This window comes from Convolutriloba macropyga, chromosome 4 (genome assembly GCF_964194025.1).
Source record: "Convolutriloba macropyga chromosome 4, txConMacr16.3, whole genome shotgun sequence".
Classification (NCBI taxonomy): domain Eukaryota; kingdom Metazoa; phylum Xenacoelomorpha; order Acoela; family Convolutidae; genus Convolutriloba; species Convolutriloba macropyga.
The window spans coordinates 64,452,197-64,477,914 of NC_134471.1; the positions used below are offsets into that span (position 1 = coordinate 64,452,197).

Sequence of the window (25,718 nt, forward strand, 5' to 3'; positions counted from 1 at the left end):
ATTTTCGTTCCAATGTAAGAAATTTAATAGTTTTGCGAGTCTGAGACCGCACAAGTGGTATTTATTTTATGGGTTTTATTGCCCATGTGTTTGAATTAACAAGCAAGTGCGAAGTATTGAAATTGAAAGTTTGTTGAATTTCAAGCCTGGAGAGAGTTTTCAAGTACAGTTTCGAACTGAAAATAGCGCATGAATATGAATGGGGGACAAAATATCGTGAAAATTGACTGAAAAATTGAAGAAATTGGGGTTTAAAATTTGTCTGAAAATCTGCTAAAAAAGTGATTTTATCGCTTTATTACTGTGTCGGGAAATGCTTGATATGGGGGCCAATTGGATTTTGGTAAAATTAAGGGTTGAGAATAATTTGAGTGGAGCGCTTAAGGTGTATTTTTGAAACCATTTTACGTCAAAAACAAACAAAATTTTGAAAAAAAGTGCAAAAATTGCTGTTTTTTGGCAGTAAAAAAGTAAAAAAAAATTGTTTTTCGCCACCAATAAGCATTTTTATACAATTTAAAAACTGTTAAAATACGGTACGGGAAATACTGTCAGGGAATCGGGTTTATATTAATTATTATTTAGTGATAACTTGTAACTACATTTTTGTATTTTTTGATTAAAAAAGGCCAAAATTGTGCAGAAATTGTTAATTTTTGAGGTAAGAATGTAGAATAAAATGTTCTATACTAGTTATAAGGGATTGGGCAGCAAAGTTTTATAATGTGAAAGTTTGCTCGAACAGTTAATAATTAGTTATTGGGTGTTGTTTGCATGTTACTTTTCATTAAATTTTTGTTATTTTTCGGCATTTTTTGACAAAAAAGTGAAAGAATTGATGTTTTTTGGCCGTAGAATGTAGAATAAAGTAATGTTTCTTAGTTGAAGTGCAGTTTGCAATGAAATTTTGTCATTTTAACAACTTGGCGAAACAAATAATAGTGATTAACTGGGTGCTGATTATTTGTTTTTTTTGTCATTTTTTATGTTTTTATTTAAAACAATCACTATTTTGCGAACCAAATGTTCTAAGAGAACAGTCGGCTAAAATAGCTGACGTCCAATTGTACAGTATTCAGTGTACAAGGTCATTTCAAATATTTGTGTCGAAATTGTGGATAAAAAAGTGTGAGAGATTAAGAACAAAAAGGGCATGATTTGGACAATTTTGCCGGCGATTAACACATTTCTGTATCTATGAAGACTTGTTTGAAGTGTTCATGTATGACTTCACTACATGTTAGACAAAACTTGGGTGTGGCAACTGGGCTGAGTCTGAGTTTGAGTTCTATTTTTAGCATATCTGTGCAATCGACCATGTAAAGCCAAAGTGAGGAAAATTGGTCTTAAATAGTTTTATTGGTATTGCATTTTCTTTGCGATTCAATTTAAAGCCAGCTGCATTTTTTAAATTCCTCTTACAGCGTATTGATACCATTAAGAGTGTATTTCTTGTCCACAACGGATACAAAGTTATGACTGACAAATTTTCCTTTCACGATAATAGAGACTTTTACCACGAAATTTTGTGCTCTAGCAAACGAATTGTTGTTGCTTCAGTGAAAACATACGAAACAACGAGAACATATATTACTCTACGACTCTTCAAAAAAAGATTCCGAGGAATTTCGTTTCAACCAAAGAATAACTCTCTCAACTGCTGAATTCGATCTTCTCGGCCAGAAATTAAAAACGATTCAAGATCTATCGTCTCGAGGAACTGCAAAGAAAAATAAACGAAGGCAAAGATCTGTTTGCGAAAGTGATCTCGAAGAAAGACCTCAGTGCGAAGGTGGAAGAGCAAAAAAGCACGACAAAAAACAACAAATAAAGCAAGTGAAAGTGACAAAGAAAATTATTAGCAAAATGGTGAAGGCAATGGTTGAGCGCACACCGGAATATTTTCGCCAGTATTCCAAACAATATCGTTACTTTATATGTCGAAGTGAGCCTATATTTGACCATACAATAACAAAGAACTTTCCCTACAGCTTGCATATGAATGACGATTTTTGTAAAGTACCTGGATCTCATTATCATGTTATTGCATCTAATGATCAACTTCCTAATTCTTTCAAGTCTACAGCATCCATACCATTCATTATACCTTGTCTCTTTACCTGTTTCAAACTACTTATTAAAACTAACTTAACAAATACAGTTTTTCGCGGAGAAATAATGAACAAAATTGACGAAGCGGTGAACTACAACGAGCAATACCAATTGAACTTTGCAAACTCTAAGAGAAAATTACCTAACGTTGATTGGGTTTTTACTAATAGTGTTCAAACTCAAACTGACTTTTTGCCTACTTGTACGATTCATAGATTCTATAGTATTTATAATGGTGGTCTGTACGGTGAGCTTTCAAAAATACTTGATATATTAAGTAGTGGCTATGGTTGTTTGAATGTTGACAATAGTTTGATTTTGATAAATTTTAATATGGAATCGAAATCGTCGAACTAATAATTGTGTTCCTTGTTGTTTTTGAAGAAATAATTGAGCAAAAAAAGTTAAATAAAAATGTTAGAGCATATGATTAGCAAAGCGTAGCAAATTATTATCGTTCATATTCAACATCAAAGGATATTCATAACCAAACATCACATGTGCAATATAAATGCAAACAAGTCCACTTAATTTTGAGTTTTGATTTTGAATTGGCTTAAGTTTGAGTATTTGGGTTACTTCATTGTAAAATTTTAACAGTCGGCAATACAATAATTGGTAGTTTTGTATCGGGATTCCAAGCGGATCTGCCAAATAAACTCTGTTTTTGTGAAACAAAAGAACCATCCAATGACTTCCTTCATGTTGCGACGGTGAAGCATCGACTATGATAAATCCTTCTCTTGTTAACTTTGGGAAATTGTCCGCTGCAAAAACTCCATAAAAGTAATATTTCAAATGAATACATTTTCCCAAGAAATAGCATATTTCATCACTATCCATCTTTGGGGTATGTGATAATCGAGTTTTTTGTCACCTTTCGTTCCGAATTAACATAAAATGTTGAGCTTCTTTCACCCAGAAATAGAAATTCTACGTTGGCTGTCAATGCTCCGTCAAATGTAAGTTGAACTGAAATTGAGCAATTTGTAAGTTCTGGATGAATGAAATCATGAGAAGCCTCTTGCGTTGATGTTAAATCAAAAGCTAGAATAAAGTGATTGGGGTAATTGACCAGAGTTATGCCATGCCCACCTTTGTCAAGAAAATCCAAGGCTTCCAGAGTATTGAAGTAAATGCGGTGGTGAAAAGTTGTTGAGACCGGAGTTCCAACAATAGGTTGACCATTTCGATAAACAACAATTTGGCTCAAATTGAATTTCTGGTAGTGAAAAGTATTAGTGCGATTAGTTCCGAGGTATGCTTGATTTGTTTTCATCGCAATTACCATACGTCGTACAGGTTCTTTCGAGAAAATATCCTCCTGGTTCCAACGTCTTATTCCAGTTGTAGCTAAAAAAGTTCTTGGTAACACTTCTGTATAGCGATACACGGCAGGTGTTTTTAGTACAGTTTTCTCAATTGCCGTCAAAACATGATCCACTATTGTCATTTTTCTAACGTAGAGATTAGCTTCAATTATTCTTACCTTGTAATGTTTGTTTGACTCTGAAATTACAGCAAAATCATTTTTAGACCTTCTAAATGAAATTGGCAGAGTAACACCACTAAGTAAGTGTTTATCACAAGTTAAAATATCACTCGCCGGCTTTCCAATAAAATAGTTTTCCTGGGAATTAGCAACAAGAGCTTTTCTGGCCGCTACGTCATCCGCCCGACCGTGGGTGCTATCAATTTTAGCCGGCTCATCCTCGTAATAAAATACCTGACAAACTAGCCATGTGTTTTTTGCAGTTTTTCCTGAAGATTATTCCGTTTCGATGAATGCTTTGTGTACATAATTTCCGTTTTTATTGGAAATTTTAACACCGTTAGCAGATACAGTGCATTCTGAAAATAAAGAATGTAATGCTTTGTTGCTAAAATATGGCGCGTCTGTATTTGTAGCATCAGTTCCTGTTCTTGAATCGCCGTCATTGTTTCGGGAAATTATACATTTAATTTCAAGGAGAAATTTCTGTAAATCTATGAAATTAATCCTGTCACCCAAAACTTCAAACTCAAGCATTGGACCGTACGGGGAATATGATGGCCCAACTCTTTGAGTAAAAGCATTGTCAAAAGTAATAAGCAGAGGCTGTTTTTCAAACAAATCAAGTGTGGCGTGTGTTGCCTCTGCGGGCAGTAAATTAGTAATCATTCTGAACTTTAGAAAACAGACTTGACCAACTTCTCGCCAAGGGTTCTTCTTAAGAATGCCTTGTTTTGGCTTTTCACCGTTGGGTTTTAATTTACGTATTCTTTTTGATCCGCCCACTTGTTTTCTTACAGTTTTTTGCACAGTCGATTTTAATGCTTGTTTTGGAGACTTTATCTTTGTAACAAACTCTACCAGCTCAGGAGCTGCTTGAAAAAATAATTCACATCCAATCTTTTGGGCTACCGGCCAAAGAAACTTTCTTGCAATCGGCAAGGCAGCTCTGCCAATACCTGCTGCTAAAGCCCCAAAACCACTTCCTCGTTGGCGATAGTGTCCTGAAAAGTATGGTGATAACGATTGCTGTTGATAGTAGACCTCCATTTAGTCGAATTTTTTAAAATTTACAGTCAAAATAACTTTTCCTGTTCCAGCGAACGGAACTAATTTTCCGGTTTCTATCCGCAATTGAATTTCAATTGACTGAAAATTTTTTGATAGTAACTTTTTGTATTCCAAGTTGCTGAAAACAATTCTGGGTGTTGGCTCAATTTCGCATGGGCTACCGTTTTTCAGGCGTTGTTTTGAATCAATGACTCGAATAAACGGAGCTTTCGTATCACCTACGTATTGATACTCAATTATGTTAATGTAAAAAAAAAATCAGTTGCTTCCCTGCAGACAAATCAAAAGGATAATCACCAGCAAAAGTTTTCTCTTCGTCATCTGCCATGGTCAGATTTTCAAAAGTGTCCAACATTTTGTATCCAATATGATAACCAGGCCCATCATGAATACCGTTGAAACCTAGTATGCTTGGAATTTCGTTATCCGGAAAAGTAATTCCTTCGTTTTTACCAAAAAAGAGGAATAAAAATCCGTTGATTTTGTTAAATTGATAGTCAAAATGAGGAAATCCGCTATCTCTTCTTAAGGATCTCAAAAGTTGGTCACGGTTTTCATAGGAACCAATTCCAATGATAGCTCGATTGAATTTCAACAATTTGGCTAAAATTGAATTTCTGGTAGTGAAAAGGATTAGTGCGATTAGTTCCGAGGAATGCTTGATTTGTTGCCATCGCAATTACCATACGTCGTACAGGTTCTTTCGAGAAAATAACCTCATGGCTCCAACGTCTTAGTCCAGTTGTAGCTAAAAAAGTTCTTGGTAATACTTCTGTATAGCGATACACGGCAGGTGTTATTAGTAGAGTTTTCTCAATTGCCGTCAAAACATGATCCACTATTGTCATTTTTCTAACGTAGAGATTAGCTTCAATTATTCTTACCTTGTAATGTTTGTTTGACTCTGAAATTACAGCAAAATCATTTTTAGACCTTCTAAATGAAATTGGCAGAGTAACACCACTAAGTAAGTGTTTATCACAAGTTAAAATATCACTCGCCGGCTTTCCAATAAAATAGTTTTCCTGGGAATTAGCAACAAGAGCTTTTCTGGCCGCTACGTCATCCGCCCGACCGTGGGTGCTATCAATTTTAGCCGGCTCATCCTCGTAATAATATCCCTGACAAACTAGCCATGTGTTTTTTGCAGTTTTTCCTGAAGAAAATTCCAGAAAATCAAGTGTGGTGTGTGTTGCCTCTGCGGGCAGTAAATTAGTAATCATTCTGAACTTTAGAAAACAGACTTGACCAACTTCTCGCCAAGGGTTCTTCTTAAGAATGCCTTGTTTTGGCTTTTCACCGTTGGGTTTTAATTTACGTATTCTTTTTGATCCGCCCACTTGTTTTCTTACAGTTTTTTGCACAGTCGATTTTAATGCTTGTTTTGGAGACTTTATCTTTGTAACAAACTCTACCAGCTCAGGAGCTGCTTGAAAAAATAATTCACATCCAATCTTTTGGGCTACCGGCCAAAGAAACTTTCTTGCAATCGGCAAGGCAGCTCTGCCAATACCTGCTGCTAAAGCCCCAAAACCACTTCCTCGTTGGCGATAGTGTCCTGAAAAGTATGGTGATAACGATTGCTGTTGATAGTAGACCTCCATTTAGTCGAATTTTTTAAAATTTACAGTCAAAATAACTTTTCCTGTTCCAGCGAACGGAACTAATTGTCCGGTTTCTATCCGCAATTGAATTTCAATTGACTGAAAATTTTTTGATAGTAACTTTTTGTATTCCAAGTTGCTGAAAACAATTCTGGGTGTTGGCTCAATTTCGCATGGGCTACCGTTTTTCAGGCGTTGTTTTGAATCAATGACTCGAATAAACGGAGCTTTCGTATCACCTACGTATTGATACTCAATTATGTTAATGTAAAAAAAAATCAGTTGCTTCCCTGCAGACAAATCAAAAGGATAATCACCAGCAAAAGTTTTCTCTTCGTCATCTGCCATGGTCAGATTTTCAAAAGTGTCCAACATTTTGTATCCAATACGATAACCAGGCCCATCATGAATACCGTTGAAACCTAGTATGCTTGGAATTTCGTTATCCGGAAAAGTAATTCCTTCGTTTTTACCAAAAAAGAGGAATAAAAATCCGTTGATTTTGTTAAATTGATAGTCAAAATGAGGAAATCCGCTATCTCTTCTTAAGGATCTCAAAAGTTGGTCACGGTTTTCATAGGAACCAATTCCAATGATAGCTCGATTGAATTTCAACAATTTGGCTAAAATTGAATTTCTGGTAGTGAAAAGGATTAGTGCGATTAGTTCCGAGGAATGCTTGATTTGTTGCCATCGCAATTACCATACGTCGTACAGGTTCTTTCGAGAAAATATCCTCATGGCTCCAACGTCTTAGTCCAGTTGTAGCTAAAAAAGTTCTTGGTAATAGTTCTGTATAGCGATACACGGCAGGTGTTATTAGTAGAGTTTTCTCAATTGCCGTCAAAACATGATCCACTATTGTCATTTTTCTAACGTAGAGATTAGCTTCAATTATTCTTACCTTGTAATGTTTGTTTGACTCTGAAATTACAGCAAAATCATTTTTAGACCTTCTAAATGAAATTGGCAGAGTAACACCACTAAGTAAGTGTTTATCACAAGTTAAAATATCACTCGCCGGCTTTCCAATAAAATAGTTTTCCTGGGAATTAGCAACAAGAGCTTTTCTGGCCGCTACGTCATCCGCCCGACCGTGGGTGCTATCAATTTTAGCCGGCTCATCCTCGTAATAATATCCCTGACAAACTAGCCATGTGTTTTTTGCAGTTTTTCCTGAAGAAAATTCCGTTTCAATGAATGCTTTGTGTGCATAATTTCCGTTTTTATTGGAAATTTTAACACCGTTAGCAGATACAGTGCATTCTGAAAATAAAGAATGTAATGCTTTGTTGCTAAAATATGGCGCGTCTGTATTTGTAGCATCAGTTCCTGTTCTTAAATCGCCGTTTCGGGAAATTTTACATTTAATTTCAAGGAGAAATTACTGTAAATCTATGAAATTGTTCCTGTCACCCAAAACTTCAAACTCAAGCATTGGACCGTCCGGTGAATATGATGGCCCAACTCTTTGAGTAAAAGCATTGTCAAAAGTAATAAGCAGAGGCTGTTTTTCAAACAAATCATGTGTGGTGTGTGTTGCCTCTGCGGGCAGTAAATTAATAATCATTCTGAACTTTAGAAAACAAACTTGACCGACTTCTCGCCAAGGCTTCTTCTTAAGAATGCCTTGTTTTGGCTTTTCACCGTTGGGTTTTAATTTACGTATTCTTTTTGATCCGCCCACTTGTTTTCTTACAGTTTTTTGCACAGTCGATTTTAATGCTTGTTTTGGAGACTTTATCTTTGTAACAACCTCTACCAGCTCAGGAGCTGCTTGAAAAATTAATTCACGTCCAATCTTTTTGGCTACCGGCCAAAGAAACTTTCTTGCAATCGGCAAGGCAGCTCTGCCAATACCTGCTGCTAAAGCCCCAAAACCACTTCCTCGTTGGCGATAGTGTCCTGAAAAGTATGGTGATACCGATTGCTGTTGATAGTAGACCTCCATTTAGTCGAATTTTTTAAAATTTAAAGTCAAAATAACTTTTCCTGTTCCAGCGAACGGAACTAATTGTCCGGTTTCTATCCGCAATTGAATTTCAATTGACTGAAAATATTTTGATAGTAACTTTTTGTATTCCAAGTTGCTGAAAACAATTCTGGGTGTTGGCTCAATTTCGCATGGGCTACCGTTTTTAGGCGTTGTTTTGAATCAATGACTCGAATAAGAGGAGCTTTCGTATCACCTACGTATTGATACTCAATTATGATAACGTAAAAAAAATCAGTTGCTTCCCTGCAGACAAATCAAAAGGATAATCACCAGCAAAAGTTTTCTCTTCGTCATATGCCATGGTCAGATTTTCAAAAGTGTCCAACATTTTGTATCCAATATGATAACCAGGCCCATCATGAATACCGTTGAAACCTAGTATGCTTGGAATTTCGTTATCCGGAAAAGTAATTCCTTCGTTTTTACCAAAAAAGAGGAATAAAACTCCGTTGATTTTGTTAAATTGATAGTCAAAATGAGGCAATCCGCTAGCTCTTTTTAAGGATCTCAAAAGATGGTCACGGTTTTCATAGGAACAAGTTCCAATGATAGCTCGATTGAATTTCAACAATTTGGCTAAAATTGAATTTCTGGTAGTGAAAACGATTAGTGCGATTAGTTCCGAGGTATGCTTGATTTGTTGCGATCGCAATTACCATACGTCGTACAGGTTCCTCCGAGAAAAAATCCTCATGACTTCAACTTCTTATTCCAGTTGTAGCTATAATTTCTTGGTAATACTTCTGTATAGCGATAAACGGCAGGTGTTATTAGTAGAGTTTTCTCAGTAGCCGTCAAAACATGATCCGCTATTGTCATTTTTCTAACGTAGAGATTAGCTTCAATTATTATAAACTTGTAATGTCTGTTTGACTCTGAAATTACAGCAAAATCATATGTAGACCTTCTAAATGAGATTCGCAGAGTAACACCACTAAGTAAGTGTATGTCACAAGTTAAATTATCACTCGCCGGCTTTCCAATAAAATAGTTTTCCTGGGAATTAGCAACAAGAGCTTTTCTGGCCGCTACGTCGTCCGCCCGACCGTCGGTGCCATCAATTTTAGCCGGCTCATCCTCGTAATAATATCCCTGACAAACTAGCCATGTGTTTTTTTTGCAGTTTTTCCTGAAGAAAATTCCGTTTCAATGAATGCTTTGTGTGCATAATTTCCGTTTGTATTGGAAATTTTAACATCGTTAGCAGATACAGTGCATTCTGAAAATAAAGAATGTAATGCGCTGTTGCTAAAGTATGGCGCATCTGTATTTGTAGCATCAGTTCCTGTTCTTAAATCGCCGTCATTGTTTCGTGAAATTTTACATTTAATTTAAAGGAGAAGTTTCTGTAAATCTATGAAATTGTTCTTGTCACCCAGAACTTCAAACTCAAGCATTGGACCGTGCGGTGAATATGATGGTCCAACTTTTTGAGTAAAAGCATTGTCAAAAGTAATAAGCAGAGGCTGTTTTTCAAACAAATCAAGTGTGGTGTGTGTTGCCTCTGCGGGCAGTAAATTAATAATCATTTTGAACTTTAGAAAAGAAATTTGACCTACTTCTCGTCAAAGGCTTCTTCTTAAGAATGCGTTGTTTTGGCTTTTCAACGTTGGGTTTTAATTTACGTATTCTTTTTGATCCGCCCACTTGTCTTCTTACAGTTTTTTGCACAGTCGATTTTAATGCTTGTTTTGGAGACTTTTTCTTTGTAACAACATCTACCAGCTCAGGAGCTGCTTGAAAAATTAATTCACGTCCAATCTTTTTGGCTACCGGCCAAAGAAATTTTCTTGCAATCGGCAAGGCAGCTCTGCCAATACCTGCTGCTAAAGCCCCAAAACCACTTCCTCGTTGGCGATAGTGTCTTGAAAATTATGGTGATACCAATTGCTGTTGATAGTAGGCCTCCATTTAGTCGAATTTTTTAAAATTTAAAGTCAAAATAACTTTTCCTGTTCGAGCGAACGGAACTTATTGTCCGGTTTCTATCCGCAATTGAATTTCAATTGACTGAAAATTTTTAGATAGTAACTTTTTGTATTCCAAGTTGCTGAAAACAATTCTGTGTGTTGGCTCAATTTCGCATGGGCTACGGTTTTTCAGGCGTTGTTTTGAATCAATGACTCGAATAAGAGGAGCTTTCGTATCACCTACGTATTGATACTCAATTATGTTAGCGTAAATAAAAATCAGTTGCTTCCCTGCAGACAAATCAAAAGGATAATCACCAGCAAAAGTTTTCTCTTCGTCATCTGCCATGGCCAGATTTTCAAAAGTGTCCAACATTTTGTATCCAATATGATAACCAGGCCCATCATGAATACCGTTGAAACCTAGTATGCTTGGAATTTCGTTATCCGGAAAAGTAATTCCTTCGTTTTTACCAAAAAAGAGGAATAAAACTCGTCGTACAGGTTCTTTCGAGAAAATATCCTCATGGCTCCAACTTCTTATTCCAGTTGTAGCGAAAAAAGTTCTTGGTAATACTTCTGTATAGCGATACACAGCAGGTGTTTTTAGTAGAGTTTTCTCAATTGCCGTCAAAACATGATCCGCTATTGTCATTTTTCTAACGTAGAGATTAGCTTCAATAATTCTAACTTTGTAATGTTTGTTTGACTCTGAAATTACAGCAAAATCATATGTAGACCTTCTAAATGAGATTCGCAGAGTAACACCACTAAGTAAGTGTATGTCACAAGTTAAATTATCACTCGCCGGCTTTCCAATAAAATAGTTTTCCTGCGAATTAGCAACAAGAGCTTTTCTGGCCGCTACGTCGTCCGCCCGACCGTCGGTGCCATCAATTTTAGCCGACTCATCCTCCTAATAATATCCCTGACAAACTAGCCATGTGTTTTTTGCAGTTTTTCCTGAAGAAAATTCCGTTTCAATGAATGCTTAACATCGTTAGCAGATACAGTGCATTCTGAAAAAAAAAGAATGTAATGCGTTGTTGCTAAAGTATGGCGCATCTGTTCTTAAATCGCCGTCATTGTTTCGGGAAATTTTACATTTAATTTAAAGGAGAAGTTTCTGTAAATCTATGAAATTGTTCTTGTCACCCAGAACTTCAAACTCAATCATTGGACCGTCCGGTGAATATGATGGCCCAACTTTTTGAGTAAAAGCATTGTCAAAAGTAATAAGCAGAGGCTGTTTTTCAAACAAATCAAGTGTGGTGTGTGTTGCCTCTGCGGGCAGTAAATTAGTAATCATTTTGAACTTTAGAAAAGATATTTGACCGACTTCTCGCCAAGGCTTCTTCTTAAGAATGCCTTGTTTTGGCTTTTCACCGTTGGGTTTTAATTTACGTATTCTTTTTGATCCGCCCACTTGTTTTCTTACAGTTTTTTGCACAGGCGATTTTAATGCTTGTTTTGGAGACTTTTTCTTTGTAACAAACTCTACCAGCTCAGGAGCTGCTTGAAAAATTAATTCACGTCCAATCTTTTTGGCTACCGGCCAAAGAAACTTTCTTGCAATCGGCAAGGCAGCTCTGCCAATACCTGCTGCTAGAGCCCCAAAACCACTTCCTCGTTGGCGATAGTGTCCTGAAAAGTATGGTGATACCGATTGCTGTTGATAGTAGACCTCCATTTAGTCGAATTTTTTAAAATTTTAAGTCAAAATATTTTTTCCTGTTGAACAGGAAAAGTTACAAGTTATTGAACTTCTGTATTTAAGAACTAATTGTCCGTTTCTATCCGCAATTGAATGTCAATTGACTGAAAATTTTTTGATAGTAACTTTTTGTATTCCAAGTTGCTGAAAACAATTCTGTGTGTTGGCTCAATTTCGCATGGGCTACCGTTTTTCAGGCGTTGTTTTGAATCAAAGACTCGAATAAGAGGAGCTTTCGTATCACCTACGTATTGATACTCAATTATGTTAGCGTAAATAAAAATCATTTGCTTCCCTGTAGACAAATCAAAAGGATAATCACCAGCAAAAGTTTTCTCTTCGTCATCTGCCATGGCCAGATTTTCAAAAGTGTCCAACATTTTGTGTCCAATATGATAACCAGGCCCATCAGGAATACCGTTGAAACCCAGTAGGCTTAGAATTTTGTTATCCGGAAAAATAATTCCTTCGTTTTTACAAAAAAAGAGGAATAAAACTCCGTTGATTTTGTTAAATTGATAGTCAAAATGAGGCAATCCCCTAGCTATTTTTAAGGATCTCAAAAGATGGTCACGGTTTTCATAGGAACCAATTCCAATGACAGCTTGTTCTCCTCCGTATGTTTGGGAGAGAGCATCAAATGGAATACTTTTCTCATAAAACTTAAGGCCTTCAGAAGAAAATAACTTCAGATCACTTTTGTTCACTTGATTTATTTTTGCCCGGAAGATAATTTCACTTAATGCAACTCGCCAATCCCCCTCCAAATTAATTTCTTCATTGAAAAAATTTTTGAATAAGGACAAGGTGTTTTGAGGAAAAATATTCATCGAGGCTGATGAAACTAAGTGAACCGTGAATTCATTCATGTTTTTTTATTTGACTACTATTGTCTCTAAATTTGACCAACTCTAACTCATAGAATTTTCCTTTGACTGGCTCTTGGGTTGCGTCAATGAGACTATAAATAGGGGGACTTGTTGTAGGTATATCGTAAATCTCAAAAACTTCGTTGGTAATTGTTTGCTTGTATCCTTTTCTAAAAGGAAGATCCGCTTTTGATATTCGCACAAAGTCCCCAACGTAAAAATTTGGTCGACAAACTAGTTTTGTTGACGCATCAAAAATTAATGATATCAAGTAAGGAACGTCTTTCTTTGTCACTTTATTCGGCGCCAAATTCGTTACCCTGTTGACTCTAGAGTTCATGGTTTGTACAAAGCTCTGCTATTGATTAATATACGAGTTTGTCCATTTGTCCTCTAAATACTTGTATATCAGATTCTTGAGCGATTGTATATTTCTTTCCGCAAATGCTGATTAATTCTCGCTGAAAGTTTTTTGAATTTCAATTTCATTTTTCTGACAAAGAGTGCTGAAGGAGCCCTTAAATTCTGTACCAGCATCTACCCACACTTTTTTAGTTCGCTTGCTCTTTATCATTTTCTTAAACGCATCTGCAGTTGTTGTGGCGTATTTTGATTTTAAAGGTTCGACTCGTAGATAACGTGAGAGACAGTCCACCGCAACCAATAAATTTTTCCCATCTTTGTTCTCTTTTGCTAATTTATCCACATAAGCCAAGTCTAGCTACCAAATCTCATTTATTTCGTAAGCAATAACTTTCAGTGTTGGAAATCTTTTTCTATATTTCTTATGCTTTGTGTGGGCATTTTTACCCTCTAGAAAAAACTTCGCTTTACTTGGTTTCAATTTTGTGCTTTTTTGTAGATTTTTTATGCTTCCGTATGCTGCGGGACCTTTCGTATATTTTAACTCAAGCAATTTTTTCTCATTCGTCGAAAGACTCCCAGTCCTTCTCCTCTTGCTGAGTTCTGTCTTCCTTTGAAGTTTCGAAACCACTTCCGGTGTCTGAGGATTCCTCTGAAAGTAATTTGCTGGTTTCTTTATGCTTGATTCTTTTTGGCGCAAAAAATTTCTTTTTGTTTTTTTTTGTTTGGTAACTCTTTGAGTTCTTTTCTGGATCGCAATTTTAGCATTACTGTTGATCACCAAGTCTTCTTTTATGCTTAAAGCCTCTAGAATCTTTAAATAATCTGGTTAATTTATTTTTTTAGTTGGTTGCTGCAAATCATAGAGAAAAATGTGAACATTTATTCCAGTCGCTGTTCGGTCAACAATGAAATTTTCATTTCCGTCTATATCAACTTTTTTTGATTCTCTAATGAGGTTAACTATTTTCTCCGTCCTGGTATACTTTGCTGGCGCTAGCATGTTGAGATTTTGAAGAATTTTGTCCGCATGTACTTCTGGCAACTCAGTAGGATCAGTTGTTTCTCTAGAATCCAAAATTTCTTGGTTCTCTTTGTCAGTGTTTTCATTTGGTCGCATGCGGTTCAAAAACGAAAATTGAGCACCTCTATGCTGAACTCTGGGATCATTTAGAATTTGTGAGGAATATGGTTGCTCCTTCATAAACTGATTTTTGGGAATCAAAATAAACTCTTCAGCAGTTGACATTGCTTAACTCAAATGGATGAAACAAAATTAGTAATGAGTTGAATCAGTTCGAAACCGGTTTTTGTTAGTAAAAGTGCTCGTCGTTTATCCGTTGATGAATTTTTCTTGAGAACACCTTCAGATATCTGTCTGTAATTTTCTAAGTCTCTTACTTTCACTCTAACATGGCCCAGTAAAACATTGTGAAGACGTTCTCACAAAACCAGTATAGCATCACTATCACAACTACTCAAATATTTCCTTAGCTGTTTTGGCTGTAAATGCACCATTTGCTTCAGTATAGATAATTTTTTCTCTTTCATTGTTTAGAGGAGTTGTTTCTGCTATATCAGATGGAAGATAGAAAACTGAAGGACCTGGCTCAGTTATATTTGAACAGTAACGTAAACAATCAGAAGTTTTTGGATCAAGATCGATAAGCAAATGCCCAAACGGTTCTTTCAATGCCAATTGATAGCAGTACTTTAAAAATTTAACAAGGTTCAACTGTTTGCCTAAAAACTCGACTTGTTGAATATCGCGAGCTGATTTGAACAAAATGATGTGTGTTGTGTTCAAGTCTATTGTACGAGACCACTTGCTCTGTTGATGAAGGTTGTGCTTTATATAAATAACATTAATGTTTTTGTGACGCCCTGCAGTGGCCAATTTAACAAATTCTTTGTCATTGTAAATTTCTTCGAGTCGTCTATTATCAGAAGACAGTTTGCAAGTCTATTCAAAAATTCTAAATTGGTGTACTTTTTAAACGTAACACCAAGTGTTTTCTCCATTTTGATGTGTATTTGTTGCATTTCTCTGTACAAAAATATGATAATGTTAAATTTTGGGTAAAATGTACTTCCAATCAACATTTTGAAAATTAACTCTGTATTGCCACAACCTGAAGGACCTACAACGGCCATGAAGACTCTATCTTGCGTAGATATAGTTTTATTCATAGTCTTGGATTTGGTAAAATGTAACGAACTAAACTAGACAATATGGATATTCAAACTGTAGTTTCTTCACAATTTGGTTTTAAAGTGGTTAATTTAACAATACAAAGTGATATCAGCAGTAAAATAACAAACATTTGAACGAAAAATACAACTTCTGACCGTGGCAACGTTGTTTGATTGCAAAATTTCCATGAAGATTTGCTGCTACTTTCTTTTTCAGAAAAACTTTCGTCTACAACAGCGTCAACTTGATCAACTGTTACTCCCTCCGTCTCGAGACAAAATAAATTTTTTTAAATTGTATTGAGAAAAAAATCACTTTACATAAAACAATTCATAGCAATGGGACTCAGTTAGAAAGTCTTTCATATGAACCATAAAGCACTCGGAGAGTCTCTCAGTTTTGTCATAATGAATAATTTTGTGTACCCTTTCTTCCTTCACCAAGTGTTGTATCTCTTTTGGCAGTGAAGGATCGTTCTTGTCAATTTCTTCACCAACCGGGTGTTTCGACATCAGTAAGGGTCTCGGAGGACAGACTCTGGGTTGAGTTTTTGACATTCTGCTTTCTCCACTGAAAAAAAGGTTCAATATAATATACTTAATGAGTAAATGAGCGAATTTCGTCCTCAGTCAGCAACAATTCAACTTTTCTCTGTAAAAACTGGTTTCCGGTTTTTATTGTTTCGTCTTTGGAAATTGAAAGACTCAGATTCGCGTCCCCCGTAATCAAGGCGCAAACTGTTGAACTCGGTGACAAGGGTGCTTCCACCTTCGTCAATTCCTCTCTCATTTGTTAACCAGTGGAAATAGAATATGGCTTTTTCTTTTGCACAAAGTTTGTTGAAAATGTTTTTGCCCATTGAATGATTTTGACAGTTTTGTGTAAAATAGTTCACAGATATCGAAGGACACGCAAGTGAATTCAGATCAATGATGGAGCACTCAAGCAAATCTGACAAAAATTTTACTTTTTCTTCTCCCTTAGCGTAGAATATTGCACCCGGATTCCTCAAGCGAACGCTTTGAATTATTTGTGTAAGATAAATATAAGGATAGTTTCCTGTGTCCCACTCAATACCGTTTAAATTTCTAGTCAACCAACCGAAAGATTGCTTTTGTTGAGTTGTTAACTCACTATAACTTGTTGGAGGTAAAAATGACACGCAGTCAAGATAGTCGTCGGTGCAAACACCAAGTTCTTTAACAATAAATTTTTCTTTTCTGTGACGAAACCCTTCAACGTCTAACACAACTGTTTTGCTACTCAGCAATCCAATAAATGAAAAATTGACGGATAAAAAATCTTTATATATAAGCAAAACAATATTCCTGACAAATGTCCGCTAAAACAGTTGCTGCTTTTCCACGGAAGCATATAAGGATAGCCAGGTCCTTGGTTATATATTTCTTATATGAAACCACCTGCGTCGTGTAAAATAGCGTGCAAACGTAAAACTTTTGAGATTTTCAAGTATCTATCTACCGAAGAATTATCTATGCCGATAATACCTCCGTAGGGCCTCAATTTTAGCGCTATATCAAAATCAAACCCTTCAATTTCACCAAAATATGCACTTGTAGCCAGAAAATAATTTAACCTTACACTGTTGTTTGGGTATAGTGATGAAACCGATAAATAATTTTCGTGGATCTTGTTCAAACAGTTTCTGCATACAATTGGTTTTTCAAGACGCATACCTTCTTTTCGCTAACCTGGCTGCGCAACAAAAAGATAGGGAATATAAGAAAATGGATTATGGACCATTGAGTCACGAAAACAATTTATTAACAACAGACTAAATGGGATTTGATCTATTAAGCACATACTTAACCTTGATCATATAAAAGCAATATCCTTTGAAACTGTTTCAAAATAAGGAAGCAGTAAAAGAATTTTCCTAGCATATGCTGGTCTTAGTGTGTATGTATCCTCATAAATAATTTACAAAATACACTAGTAACCACACAAACACACACACACACAAAATGTATACGAAAATGTTAACTTTATACTTTTGATTACCATTGATAAGAAAGTATTAAATACGTTCGATTGCTATGCAGACTCGAAAGGTAGCGTAAAGGCAGTGAGGTCAAGTTCTGTTCCAAAACTTAATAAACCCGTGAGTGTAACAAAAGACTATTGCGAGAACACATGTTAAGTCCCAGATATTAACAAACCTTAAAGCCTTATATACCTTTGATCTACATGGCATTCCACAGATCAACGGTGTTTGGTATTTGAACAACATACTGCTTTCATTAATTGCTCTAGATAAAAAAGTAATGAAATTGGGTCTGTAGAGCTAGCACGGAAAGATTGGAAACGATAAAACGAATAGTATACTAAGGTTCACTTAAAATACAAGGATTTGAGTGTAATGAACTTATGTGTAATAGCTACTTGAGTGACCTTTTACAACAAAAACGGGAGGAATTGATTGAACACGCCTTAGTTTAGAATTATAACTGAACTCCTCATTTCCTAATTTTCGCTTCAACTTTCATTTGCTCAATTCGAAATTTTATTTAGCAGAACTGTTCCTGGATTTTGACAACAGATTCCTATTGTTCGATTCGATTACCAAAATTCTGCTATCATCAATGAAATAATTCTAATGTCTCCTCTAGCCATCACTCTAAAGGCGGAACCGACGCCTGACAGCCGAACAATTGCTTATGAGACTTACAGGAAAACAGTCTGTCATCATTGTACAGCAGGACTATCAGTTAGATGAGTGGGTTACAGTAAATCACATGGCTGTGCCTATTGTGCTTTTTGATTTTATTCAGTCATTTCGATTTGAGAAAGGCCTTATGAAAGGAGCTCAATACTTACTGGATTTTGTAACTTCTTATGTCAGAGAGTTTGTATTCAAGCCAGACACATTGGACGAGGGAGTACGAAAATTTTTTTTACAATTATGACGTGAAAGAAATCCCGCTGTATGAAAATCAAGAGGGCTACTGGAGAGATCTTGAACTGGTTGAAAGCATTTGGAAAATGAAACCAGAGATTGAGAGCCCAGAAACTTTTAGTGAACCACCAACACCTGCCATGGTTCATGATACAATTGTCTGTACACCTGAAAACAAACCAGATGATGTTTCGAGCAGTGGAAGCCTTGCGACTCCACCTGTGAGCAAGTGTTTTGCACCAAAGAAACGAAGAATCGATCTCAATTATGAAAACTAAATCAAACTTAATCCTTTGTTGACATTGTTTGTTGAGTGTGTGACATTCTTTTGTGAAGCTGACTTTATAAATTTTGGCTATATTATAATTGAATTCTCAGATCATTCAGCTTATTTCAAGTATCAAATTTTAGCAAAAAAGCACTTCGTTTTATTCGTGGAAAAAGTCACTATTATAGTGAAAGGAAAATTTTTCCGTCATAACTTTGTTTTCGTTGTGGACAAGAAATACACTCTTAATGGTATCAACACGCTGTAAAGGGAATTTAAGAAATGCGGCTTGCTTTGAATTGAATCGCAAGGAAAATGCAATACCAATAAAACTATTTAAGACCAATTTCCGTCACTTTGGCTTTACATGGTCGATTGCACAGATATGCTAAAAATAGAACTCAAACTCAGACTCAGCCTAGTTGCCACACCCAAGTTTTGTCTAAGATATACACTTTTTTATCCACAATTTCGACACAAATAATTGAAATGACCTTTTACACTGAATACTGTACAATTGGACGTCAGCTATTTCAGCCAACTGTTCTTTTAGAACATTTGGTTCGCAAAATAGTGATTGTTTTAAAGAAAAACATAAAAAAAAACAAAAAAACAAATAATCAGCACCCAGTTAATCACTATTATTTGTTTCGCCAAGTTGTTAAAATGGCAAAATTTCATTGCAAATTGCATTTCAACTAAGAAACATTACATTATTCTACATTCTACAACCAAAACATCAATTCTTTTACTTTTTTGTCAAAAAATGCCGAAAAAAAACAAAAATTTAATAAAAAGTAACATGCAAACAACACCCAATAACTCATTATTAAATGTTCGAGCAAACTTTCACATTATAAAACTTTGTTGCCCAATCCCTTATAACTAGCATAGAACATTTTATTCTACATTCTTACCTCAAAAATTAACAATTTATGCACACTTTTGGCCTTTTTTCATCAAAAAATACAAAAATGTAGTTACAAGTTATCACTAAATAATATTTAATATAAACCCGATTACCTGACAGTACTTCCCGTGCCATATTTCAGCAGTTTTTAAATTGTATAAAAATGCTTATTGGCGGAGAAAAACAATTTTTTTTTTACTTTTTTACTGCCAAAAAACAGCAATTTTTGCACATTTTTTTTCAAAATTTTGTCTGTTTTTGACGTAAAATGGATTCAAAAATACACCTTAAGCGCTCCACTCAAACTATTTTCAACCCGTAATTTTACCAAAATTCAATTGGCCCCCATATCAAGCGTTTCCCGACACAGTAAAAAGCGATAAAATCACTTTTTCAGCAGATTTTCAGACAAATTTTAAACCCCAATTTCTTCAATTTTTCAGTCAATTTTCACGATATTTTGTCCCCCATTCATTCTCATGCGCTATTTTCAGTTCGAAACAGTACTTGAAAACCCTCTCCAGGTTTGAAATTCAACAAACTTCCAATTTCAATACTTCGCACTTGCTTTTTAATTCAAACACATGGGCAATAAAACCCACAAAATTAATACCACTTGTGCGGTCTCAGACTCGCAAAACTATTAAATTTCTTACATTGGAACGAAAAATTATCAAATTCAAACTATCTTTTTCTTCTCTTACCTCAGTATTCCATCAGGTTAGTCACTTTCGCTTTTCAGTACTTCATTAGTCTCATTAGACTAGAAAAAGGATTCAGAATTTTATAAAAAATTTGCAAATTTCGAAAAATTTTACAAGTTTCACTCATTCACCGCACCAACTTTTTTCCAAAATTTTACAAGTTCCACCACTCTCACAACACCAAATTCTCAAAAAATTACAAGTCTTTGCCAACCTCGGGAAACAAAATTTTCGAGAAATTTTACAATTTTTCGAAAAGGATACCTAAAAAAGGCCATGCCTGTATTGTAACGGGGGGACAGGTCCCCCCCCCCGTTAAAATACAGGCATTTTCACTACTACTGATATTGCAACTTTGAACCCCTTGGGTACTATTATTTCCAGGAAAAACAATGCGATCCTTTCTGAAGTCAATTTTAGTAAACTGAATTTCCTTAGAAGTAAATGATTGCTATATGCAGAACACAGAAAAATTAATTTCCAGAAAATGATGGCGTGGTTTGCAGAACTTTTTTGAAGAGCGATTTATTGGTTATTCCATAAATTGCAAAAACTAACGACATTAAATTACTGATTAAAAACAAATTGTTGGGTGTACTTCCCCGATTTTTAAATTCAACGACTGCCAATACGTAACATTTTCCTCTTCAAACTTTCTCCAACGAATTGACATAAATTTTTTGCTAAGTATCTGATTTTTCCCAAGTACCAGGATAGGGTGCGGATATTACTTACAACAGAGGATAAATAATTCCTTTCCAATTCGGTACCGGCTCCGCGGATCAATCACTCATGAAGCAAAATTCATAAAACAGCTTTAGAAAATCTCATTTTTAACATGCATATTTTGGTATCGATCTTTTGAGTTGAGTTAACTTCTTACCTTTTGCTAACATCGAATCAATTTTATTCGAATTTCTTGTTACGATATATTACACAGTTGTTTTTGCTGTTTTCACATTTTCTTGATCTTCTCAGAACCGTTCTCCCAGATATGAAATTGCGACATTTTCAAACTCTATCGCGAAACATGTTCAATTTTGACGCTCAAAAAGAATCCTGTTTTTCATTTTAAACCAGAACACTAAAAATTTCTTGAACATGTCGGCTTAAATCCCCCATCACTAATACTCAATTTGAGTTGTTCATTTTTGCAAATCAACTATATTCGCAGCCATAGCTCACTTGAGAAAAACTTATACGTTACAAAACCGCGCAAAACCTTCTCACAGCTTTTAAAAAATTAATGTGAACTTCATGTATGCGCTCACGAGACCATTGTCAAATTATTAACATAGCTGGCAGATTGCCAGAAAATAGCCGCAATAGCTTCGTAGATCTGCAGTCTCCAAAAAAACAGTTAAAAAAGTCAGACACAAAAAATAGTCTTTTCATTGAAGGCTGAGATGTTATTTTAATTGAGAATCTGTATAAGTTTTTGCTGCCTCTATTAGCGGCTGTCAAATAACCTTCAATTAGACTCACACATATTCACTTGAACTTATCTTTTTGAATTAAAGTAAATAAAAGTCAATTTCAAAGTGAGGAACTCACTTTTGACAGTCAGGTAAGTCACGTGTGACCACAAATTTAATCATGCGAATGAACAAAGAAACTAGCTCCACTAAGAGCAGAAAATGTCGTCACGCACTTACTTCAGTTCAAATTGCGTGAACGAATGAACAAAAAGCAGATTTGAAGTGGTTGTGACGTCATATGGTCGTAACAAAAATCTTGACGAAATAAACATAGCAGGACAAGTCCTGTCATACAATTCAAAGAATTTTCATAAAGTAAACAGAAAACTACACCTAGAAGGGACTATGAATGGGTTGGAAAAAAACCGTAAAAATCAGTGAAATTGCCGCATGTGAACAAAAAAAACACTAGCAAGAAAGCGAGTTTTAGTTCAATCACCGTTTTCTCACCCTACTTCAAAATTAGAGTGACATTTTCACGCCTTAAAACCACTCGCTTTTTCGCCCCACTTCCTGCTTCGGCGTGGCCAAAATCACTACTCCAATTTGACTTAAAATCATGAAAATGTGTGAACAGATCTTGAAAAAGTCAGCGCCCCAATACAATTCAAGTTCTTTGAATTGTAAAAAAACAAGAGAAGGGCAATAACAGCCCCAGCTATCGCTGTGCGGCTATTAAAAAAATAATTGTGCGTATAATGTCTATGTAATAGCAGCAACCTGTTTTCAGATGTCTTTTTATTCCTCATATTTTGCTGTTTTAGGGGTCAAAATTCTGCTTCTGAAACTTTTACGTGACGTCACCATTCCAGCCCACATTGGACACACTGTAATCAATCTGAAGCTCTGGTTAAGTTAGATCTCATCAGATTCACGGAGGCAGAGGATTGAACTTTTATTGACGTGTACACACTAAATAAACACCTCAACTAACCTTAAACGTTCAGGTAGTTTTGCCTTACCTGAACTTACCTCACCTTCACCTGAAAAATTAAGGGCGCACCACCTGAACTTTTACCTAAACAAACCTTAAATTTACGTGAAAAACTACCCAAACTTACATAACTTTGCCTCAACAAAAGTTTACCTTAACTCTAACCTTAATGTAAAGTTACCTTAACTTTATTTGATGTGCAACATCTTACCTGTCTGCTGCTACGACACGGTTGGTAACCAAAAGTGAGTTAGATGCTCGAAGACATCTAGAATTGGTCAACACACGCACGGAGGCAGGGGAATTCTTAACTCAAGCGTTAGAAAAGAACACAGATAAAAACTTAAATTTACAATTTACAAGTACTTCAGAGTACAAACTCACAAAAATATAGCTGATTGCAATTGCGTAACTATTAAAAAAATCAAAAATCCAAAACAAACAACTTAAATCTTCAGTCAGCTACTTTGCCAGTCAATTTCTCAACAATTCATGCCCCTAAAAATTCAAAGCAATCGTTGATTGACTACCCGAATTGTTCCACGCAGCTTTGACTGAAACATGCTGTTCGAACGGCCTAAAATGTCTCATAAATACACAGTGAATGTACTACGTTCAAACCCAGACGTATCTGCCGTTCCGTGAAAGTTCGGATTTTCACCAGCATTCGAGTTCTTCTTATGCCGAGACTCACCACTATCCAGTCCCAGTTCGAGTCTGGCACCATCTTTAGAATTTTCATCTGACAGGAGGAAACTGCGGACAGATCTGGTTTTGGGCGAACACGGCGTGGACGATACTTGAAAGGAATCCGACCCCTCAGTACTCAACTCGCCAATTCCATGCCTTCGAGAACTTCTGGGAGCAATATTTTCCTTGTCTTGTGCCCCGCTTTGATCACTTGAATTAGGCGGGAAAATAAACACTTTTGAGGTACCTTGATCTTTGTTCAACTTTTTCACCTTTGCAGAACTTGAGTTCGGTTTGACGTTGACAGCGCTTCGAGTTTGCATCATAGCTCCGACTCGGTAAGGCAAAATTGGCGATAGAATATTTCCGTTGTCATCGTCAGTTGGAGCACTTTCCAGATACTGTCTGGCTTGTTTAGCCGATTCAGACCTTTTCACATTACTGTGTGAAGACATATGTTGTTCATACGTCGGTAAAGGCGATTTAGGTTTCATGTTCAAGTCTTTCAACCTCAGATCACTGTTTCCAGAGTATTCAACAGCGTCCTTGTCATTATTAGGGTTCCACAACCGACTTCTGTAACTTTTTAGACATGTTTGACTAGATTGCGACCCTTGCATGTTTTGGTAACAAGCGGTTTTAAACTCGTTTTCCTCATTTCGCTTTTGATTCCTTGCTTCAACGCTTCCCGATTCCACAGAATTGGCGCTTTTTATCTGGAACCGCTGAAACTTCTGCATGTCAGGATGCATAACAATGTTTGAATCAATGTCACTCGCATCGTCAATGTTAATAGCAGACAACCGAAACTGCTTCCGAGAAATCGGAACACTTAATCCAACATTTTCATGTCGCATCAAATTGGAGGTGGTCGCTAACTTCGTCGCACTGGAAGATGCCAACGCTTCACTGTCGCTTCCGGCTGACACTCGGGGCACGTAGTACTTCGCTACTCGATTCCTAGGAGTTCGAGAGGATCTAGGCATCCCGCGAGATCCCATGGACAAAACCGACTGCCGATTTCCAGGGTTCGAAGTCAAACCGCTCAGCAACCCGCTTCCTTTGGGTCTCTTGCCTTGATTCTGGTCATTGATGTACGTTATCTTATCAGGCATACGTCTTTTAGGGTATCGTTTCATTGGTAATCTTTCGAACTTCAAACTTGATTCTAGTTGCGAGTAAACTTGAGATTCGTTCGACGTTTTAGTCAAAAACTTCTCAGATAAATCGTTCAGCTTATTATTCAAGACAAAAAACTCTTTGTGCTGGTTCGCACAGTCGAATAGATGCTTTGCAGCGTCTTTGCTAGAGCATCTAAACACGTGAACATCTGGTTTTACATTCCGACCTCGCACAAATAACGAAACTTTAGCCCCATTACGCTCAATTTTATTCATACGACTCCACAAATAATTCGCTCGTTTTGACTGCTCGTAAAATACATAAACACCACCCGAGTAAATTCCTAGATCAAATTCTCGCGCAGCTTCCCCAAAAACAGTGTGAACTTTAATCCCATAAAAGTCGAAATTCTTCACTTCTCTCAGAAATCGCCACTCGGCTTCACCAGGGCAAATATTCTTCAAAGTTTTGTGAATCTCCTGAGCCCGAAGTTCAAGCCCGAGTCCTTGAAGTGGGATAAAGTTAAACATAGAGCTGTAATTATCGGTATCTCTTTCTGAGGAGTAATTTCCCAGCTCAGCTTGCAAAATTAAAGCGAACAATTTAGCCAAAACTTCTGCGTCGTTTATCGTCAAAACGCTTGTATAGATATCGCGCTTCGCTTGCAAGTAAAATTGATAACGCGTCGCCTCATATTCTAAACGATCTGGGTTAGGAACGTAAAATTTAACTTGAAAAAACAGATCGTACGAGGTTCGATTGGACTTAAACTGCCTACTTATAGCTTTATCTTCATTTAGCCATCTCAATTGACCAGATGGCTTTTGGTAAAGTAAACCAAAATACTGATATTCACATACTTTCAAGTACGAACAAACAAATGCAATCAGTTCGCTTCCTTTCGCTCTTCCGGCAAACGAGCGAACTAAAGGCGGGTTAATGGAAGTGCAATCTGCCAAAAGGCGAAACTCAACAGTAAACAAATTGTTTCTCCAACTCAACATTTCAAACAACTGAAATTCATTCAAAATTGAGAAAACGTAATTCTTCATCCCCTCAGATATTTTCTTATCCGAAACCGCTTTCTCCAAGTGATCAGGACTTACCTTTTACGGTGATACTAAATACCTTGATTTTTAGTTTTAAATAATTTAATCATAAATTAAGCCAAAAATTAAGCATAAGATACTACTTAGAACGAATTGCTCGCAGACGACGGCGTAAGGCTGGTTTTGGTTGCAGCCGGCTTAGGGACAAATACGTGTGCCTGGAAGAGGGAAGCGTATGAGGTGACAAACAAGGGGTTCGAAACCTATCAATATTACCATTTAACACATTAATCTATGCATACACAGCAGTTTCGTCGAACC

General features: G+C 36.3%; 2 protein-coding genes across 2 annotated transcripts in view; both read right to left on the reverse strand.

Annotated features, from left to right (window-relative positions):
* Nucleotides 1-25,718, reverse strand: part of LOC142338607 (selenoprotein S-like) — a 482,730-nt gene that overhangs the window by 299,156 nt on the left and 157,856 nt on the right. The window lies entirely within an intron of this gene.
* Nucleotides 22,867-25,483, reverse strand: LOC142337826 (uncharacterized). The gene has a single exon (XM_075387356.1). It carries the CDS (start codon nucleotides 25,398-25,400, stop codon nucleotides 23,124-23,126), a length of 2,277 nt encoding a protein of 758 aa, XP_075243471.1. The 5' UTR covers nucleotides 25,401-25,483; the 3' UTR covers nucleotides 22,867-23,123.

What these genes read in the sequence shown, in the direction of transcription:
- LOC142337826 (XM_075387356.1), bottom strand. Translation starts at nt 25,400, where the DNA reads ATGAAGAATTACGTTTTCTCAATTTTGAATGAATTTCAGTTGTTTGAA.